Below are 6,510 nucleotides of genomic sequence, written 5' to 3'. Positions count from 1 at the left end.
TATCCATTTGTCCATCTGTTCACCCATCTATCTGTCTGACCATTCACTCATCCACCCACCTCTTGGTCCATTTGTCCATCCATCCATCCTCCTGTCCACCTGTATGTCCACCCTTCCATCCGTTACATGTTCTCTCTGTGCTGTCTGCTGGCTCTACCCTCATCTGCTGACCCTTCCTCCTTCCCGTCTCTCTAGAAAGCTCCTCCTGTGGTCAGGTCCTGGCTCTAGGCAGCTGGTCCACCTTCTCTGGGGCAGTACTTCCCCATTGCTTCATCCATTACCCTTGGGGACTGACTCTTGAGAGGGGGGCAATGGCCAGCATTGGCAGGGGTCTCCAGCCCACCTTGGCCCTGGGAGAAGAGAGAGGCAGCCAGAAGGCCATGTCCCCTGGGGGGCCCAGAAGGTGTCTAGACAAGAGCAGGGGCCCAGCTGCCCCCTTGTGGGGCCCTGGAGCAGGTGCCCGAGAGCAGTCATGGCCTGTCCTCCTGGGCTCCGTCTCCCCAGGCTTCCCGCCTGCCCAGAGCTCTGAGCAGAAGCTATCGAGGGTCCCTGGGTGGAGGTGCTCTCTTCTGACCCCTCCCTCTGCCCACCATACTGTCCATGGTGTGGGCCACACTTGGGCTCAGGAAGGGATGGGAGACTTGAATCTGGAGGCCAAGCAGGGAGCAGGTGCTGGGCTTCTGCAGTGGGTCCCTGAGCTGTGCCCAGCAGGACACACAGGGGGCCTGAGGCCAGGAGGGGCCTGGGGCAGTGGAGCTGGGCCTGGGGAACTTCTGGGAGCTTGGGCGGGGACTCCCCTAGCCTTCCTAGAGCTGGGTCTGGGCTGCCAACTTCCTGCACCTGCAGGGCTCAGGCGTGCACATGTGCGCGTGTGTGCACACGTGTGAGAGAGAGAACATGTGCATACATGAGAGCCTGTCTGCGTGTGCGCGCGCACCCCTGAGTACACGTGCAGAGCAGTGGGGTGTGGGGTGGGGAGAGCCGTGCCTGGGGCTGGGGTGGCCCCTTTCTGTTCCGTCAGGGGTTCTCCTGTGCAGAGGGTGGCGCAGGGCCCCTGGTGTCCAGCCCTCTCTGAGCCTCTCCTCCTCCAGCCCCGTCCTGGGCGGGCTCTGGCTCCCCGCTCTGACTGGCTCGTGCCTGCCGGCTGCCCCTAGAGGCAGCTTCCTGAACTACAAGTGACCGAGTCACCCCTTCCCCACCTCGGGGACTTTCGTGGGGCCACTGCTTCCAGTGCCCACCAGGCTGTGTCTGCTTCTCACGGTCAGCCCTAGCTCAGCCCTCACTGCTGTGCTCACACCCATGTGTGTGCGCGCGTGCGCGCGCGCACACACACACACACACACACGTGCACAGCCGTGAAGGCATGTCCAGCGCCAGGCTGAAGGGACGCCGAGGCCTGGAGAGGGTTGGCGCTGTGGCTTTCTTCGTGGGACCTGCCCCCTCCCAGTGTGCGCAGACCCCGAGGAGGAGTACGGACAGACAGGCGGCCACAGGGAAGCGCGGAGCTGCTTCAGGCGAGCACAGAGTTTATTCAAGAGCTGGGGGTGGGGCACTCAGTAGCAGACCCCATCCACCTCTGACATGACCACGGACACATTCACGTGGGTGGGTTTACCCGCCAGGCGGTCGATGGTCTTCTGGGTGAAGGCCAGGGGCAGGGCCTCGTGGCCCACCATGCAGGAGAAGTTGTCCCCCTGCTTCCAGACCTCGGCGTCCACGCGTAGCACGCTGGTCACGGCGAAGGTGGTGACGCTCTGGCCAGCCTCAGGCAGGGGGCCCCAGGTCAGATACTTCTCGCGGGGCAGCTCTTGATTGCCCTGCAGCCAGCGCACCAGCACCTCCTTGGGGCTGAATCCCCGCACCAGGCACGTCAGCGTCACCAGCTCGTTGAGGGCCAGCTCCTCCGACGGCGGCGGCAGCAGGTGGACCTGAGGCCGGAATGTGTTCCCTGCAGGGCAGAGAGTGGGTCAGGGGTTGCACAGGGAGGAGAGCACCCCTGTCCCCTGGGCTTCCTGTTCCCTGGGCTTCCCGTGCCTCAGTCTCCCTCTGTGAGGAGTGGGCAGGCCTGGAGAGGGAGGGGCAGGCTTGGGAGGGTGCCTTGTGTGTGGAGTGCCCAGCTGCCCACGCACGGTGGTCCAGGCCCACCTATGTCTTTCTTGATGGTGGCGGTCAGTGAGCTCTTGGACTCAGGGTGGGTGGCAGAGCAGGAGAAAGTCTGTCCGCTGTTCCAGGGATTGGCACAGCCCGGCAGGACGCTGGACACGCTGTAGCAGCCGCAGGAGTCACGCTTGGGCGACCCCTGGACGGCGGTCTTCCCACCTGTCGGGTTCCAGGTGAAGCTGGCGCCCTCGGTGCTTTTCAGGCCACTCAGTGTGCATGTGAGGCTGGCGTTGGAGCCCAGGAGCAGATCCTCGAGGGCTGGTGGCTGCAGGGACAGGCTGGGCTCGCAGTTAAATGGGAGACACTCCTCAGGACATGGCACTGAAAGAGAAGCGGGGCAGGTCAGTGGGCCCTCTGCCAGACTCCCCTGGCCTCCAGTACCAGCGCAGACCCCTCCTGGCACCCCCACTGGGGGCTCAACCCCCTCTTGTCTGAGTAGAGTGCCCACAGGAAAATGGTCCATGCTGGGTCGGGGTGGGAGGATGGAGCCTCACCCCAGCCTGCCCTCTGACCTTTACATTTGCAGGGCACGGCCACAGTCTTGCTGGCTTTGGAGAGGTGCTGCACTTCGCAGGTCACGGACTGGTCTTTTGGGCACAGGCTGGCCGGCAAGGTCAGCTGGCTGCTCATGGTGTACAGGCTCCCGGCCAGCACGGCGGGGAAGTTCCTGACGGACACGTTGTCGCCATTCTGGTTCCAGGTCACGCTCAGGGGTGTCGACGGGAAGAAGCCCTGGACCAGGCAGCCGATGACCACCTGCCCGGCTGGGTCGTCGTTCCCAAGGCTCAGCGGGAAGATGCTGGGGCTGGTTTCACTCTCTGAAACACAGGGTGCACTGTGAGACAGCAGCCCTCTGCTGACCGGACCCCTGACAGCCCCGTGGACACAGGGCGGCGCCGGACCCCTCGCGGCCCCGTGGACACAGGGCGGCGCCCACCTTTCCTTTACACAGAGGGTGAGTGCCTGGCCCAAGGTCGCTCAGCTTGTACGAGGCGCCCCTGGGGTCAGCAGTGCCCACCTGAGTCCAGGCGAGCCATTTCTGAGCATGCCCCTCAGGGCTCTGAGCATGGGGACCACACATGCTCTTCAGACGGGGCCTCTGGGTCAGGCCACTCCCGGGTGGGGGTCCTGGCTGACACAGGGCTCTCTCACTGACCAGCTGAGGCTGTGGGCACTGTAGGAGCCTCAGCTGTCCTCTGTGTGGTGGGCCCAGCTTGCCCTCCCCTAGGGTGTGTGGGGGATCGTGAGAAGTAGAGAGCGGGCTAAACAGAGACAGCAGCCTGGGCTTGAAGCTGAGTCTGTGGGGGCTTAGTTTGGCTGTCCTGGGGCTCCGGTGGGGAGGGGGAAGCCTGCCTTCTGTGTCCCCTCCCACTGCCTGGGTGATGTCTCAGTCACACTCCCCCCCTGCCCCCGCCCCGACGAAGCCCCCCACCCATTCTCCTAAACCAGCATTTGTCTTCCGTGGACTACGAGGGTTTTGAGGCTGGAAGCCCAGTAACAAATCAGTCCTTCAGGGCTGCCCCCTGGATGGCCCCTACAGAGGGCGTGGGCTACACCTGTGTTTTCACAGGCCCCTTCCTGTCAACAGGTGAAGGCAGAGGGCAGAGCAGAGGTGCACCCTGGGGCTGCGTGGCCCTTGTGTGCCCCCAGGAAACACGGGGTGCTATCTGGCTGGACAGCAGGGCTCTGGGAGCGATCCCTGCTCAACCCACGCCTCCAGGTCAACTCGGGCACTAGCCCAGTCAGCCACATTCAACCCAGCCTAGATTAGTCCATTTTAACCCAGCTCAACCCAACTTGGCCCAGGTCAACACAGTTAAAACCATTTCAACCCAGTTCAGCCCAACTCAGTACAGCCCAGTTAATCTCAGCTCAGCCAAGAAGAGCCCAGTTTAGACCAACTGAGAGGGGAACAGGCAGGAGGGCTAGGAGTCTCCAGAGGAAATAGGCCGCAAGGGTCAGGCATTTTTTCTCTCTCTTAAGCGGCAGGAGGAAACAGACTACAAGCGTCAGATTTTTCCCTTCTCTGTACAAATTTAAAAGGAGGTTTCTTTCAAAATTCTGTGTTGCCATGACGACACCTGGTTCCACCTGAACTTAACTTTTCTCAAACCTTGAGCTAACTAAAGCATTTTTCTTATGGAAATGTTTTTCTTAAGCTGTGCTAATGAACTATGTATTTACTCTAGACTCTGCCTTTCTTCAAGTCAGTTCCACCCAAGACTCAGAACCAACTTGACAAACCAGTATATTTTACCCATGCAAATATTATCTTAAGCTATGTTAATGAGACCGTGTATTTGCTTGGAAACCTGCCTTTCTTTAAGATTGATGTCAATCGTTTTATGGCCTGGGATGACTCACTTTGTGTCAACATTATCTCAAAATGCATGCTGTGGGTGAGGGGCCTGGTGCCAGTCTCTGAGTTTTGAGACATTTCCTTTCTCTAATTAACAGCCTCCTGATAGGCATATAACTTATTCCTAAAGACTAGCAGGGGAGCCCTCTTTCTGCCCCCTTCTGATGTCTATGTCAGAAGCTGTCTATATCTCTTTCATACTTTAATAAATCTTTATCACACAAAAGCTCTGAGAGATCAAGCCTTGTCACTGGCCCTGGATTGAATTCCTCTACTCTGGAGGCCAAGAATTCCAGCATCATTCATGGCTCAGCAACAACCTTTCAAGCTCAGTCTAGTTCAGCCCAGTTCAGCCTAGTTCAGCTCAGCTTACCTACCTCAGTCCAGTTCAGCCCAGCTCAGTCCAATTCAGCCCAGTTCAGCCCAGCTCACCCAGCTCAGGCCAGCTCAACCCTGCTCAGCCCAACCTAGGCCAGTTCAACCCAGTTCAGCCCATTTCAGCTCAGTTCACCCAGCTCAGCCCAGTTTATCCCAGCTCAGCCCAGCCTAGCCTAGCTTAGCCCAGTTCAGCCTAGTTCAGCTCAGCTCACATATCTCAGCCCAGTTCAGCCCAGCTCATGCAACTCAGGCCAGCTCAACCCTGCTCAGCCAGCCTAGGCCAGTTCAACCCATTTCAGCCCAGTTCAGCTCAGTTCACCCAGCTCAGCCCAGCTCAGCTCATCTGAGACCAATTCAGCTCATCTCAGTCAAGCTCATCTCATCTCAGCCCAGTTCAGCCCAGCTCAGCCCAGTTCAGCCCAGCCTAGCCCAGTTCAGCCTAGTTCAGCTCAGCTCACCTATCTCAGCCCAGTTCAGCTCAGTTCACCCAACCTAGCCCAGCTCAGCTCTGTTCAGCCTAGCTCAGCTCAGCTCACCTAGCTCAGCCCAGTTCACCTAGCTCAGCCCAGTTCAGCCCAGCTCAGTCCATTTTAGCTTAATTGAACCCAGCTCAGCCTAGTTCAGCTCAGCTCTACCCAGTTCAGCTCAGCTTGCCTAGACCAGCCCAGTTCAGCCCAGTTCAGGCCAGTTCAACCCTGCTCAGCCCAGCCTAGGCCAGTTCAACCCAGTTCAGCCCATTTCAGCCCAGTTCACCTCAGTTCACCAAGCTCAGCCCAGCTCAGCTCATCTCAGCCCAGTTTAGCTCAGCTCATCTCAGCCTGGTTCAGCCCAGCTCAGCCCAGCTCACCTAGCTCAGCCCAGCTCAGTCCATTTTAGCCTAATTGAACCCAGCTCAGCCTAGTTCAGGTCAGCGCTACCCAGTTCAGCTCAGCTTGCCTAGCCCAGCCCAGTTCAGTCCGGTTCAGCACAGTCCAGCCCAGTTCACCCAGCTGACCTAGCTCAGGCCAGCTCAACCCTGCTCAGCCCAGCCTAGGTCAGTTCAGCCCATTTCAGCCCAGTTCAGCTCAGTTCACGCAGCTCAGCCCAGCTCAGCTCATCTAAGCCTGGTTCAGCCCAGCTCAGCCTAGCCTAGCCCAGCTCAGCCCAGTTCAGCTCAGCCCAGCTCACCTAGCTCAGCCCAGTTCAGCCCAGCTCAGTCCACTTTAATCTAATTGAACCCAGCTCAGCCTAGTTCAGGTCAGCGCTACCCAGTTCAGCTCAGCTTGCCTAGCCCAGCCCAGTTCAGTCTGGTTCAGCTCAGTCCAGCCCAGTTCACCCAGCTGACCTAGCTCAGGCCATCTCAACCCTGCTCAGCCCAGCTTAGGCCAGTTCAGCCCAGTTCAGCTCAGTTCAACCAGCTCAGCCCAGTTCAGCTCAGCTTGTCTAGCCCAGTCCAGTTCAGTCCAGTTCCACCCAGTTCATCCCAGCTCACCCAACTCAGGCCAGCTCAACCCTGCTCAACCCAGCCTAGGCTAGTTCAGCCCAGTTCAGCCCATTTCAGCCCAGTTCACCCATCTCAGCCCAGCTTAGCCCTGCTCAGCCCAGTTCAGCCCAGCTCAGTCCATTTTAGCCTA

At 59.2% G+C, this 6,510-nt stretch overlaps 1 gene segment (V, D, J or C); it reads right to left on the bottom strand.

Annotated features, from left to right (window-relative positions):
* Positions 1-224: 224 nt before the first annotated feature.
* LOC123330886 lies at positions 225-3,197 on the bottom strand. The segment is given in 7 exon segments: positions 225-350; positions 591-698; positions 908-1,029; positions 1,616-1,948; positions 2,146-2,481; positions 2,673-2,978; positions 3,179-3,197. Coding segments are annotated over 7 exon segments (1,350 nt in total).
* Between the last annotated feature and the right edge of the window lie 3,313 nt (positions 3,198-6,510).

This window comes from Bubalus bubalis, chromosome 20 (genome assembly GCF_019923935.1).
Source record: "Bubalus bubalis isolate 160015118507 breed Murrah chromosome 20, NDDB_SH_1, whole genome shotgun sequence".
NCBI lineage: Eukaryota > Metazoa > Chordata > Mammalia > Artiodactyla > Bovidae > Bubalus > Bubalus bubalis.
The sequence above is the reverse complement of the archived record's forward strand: the minus strand, read 5'-3'. Positions and strand labels throughout refer to the sequence as shown.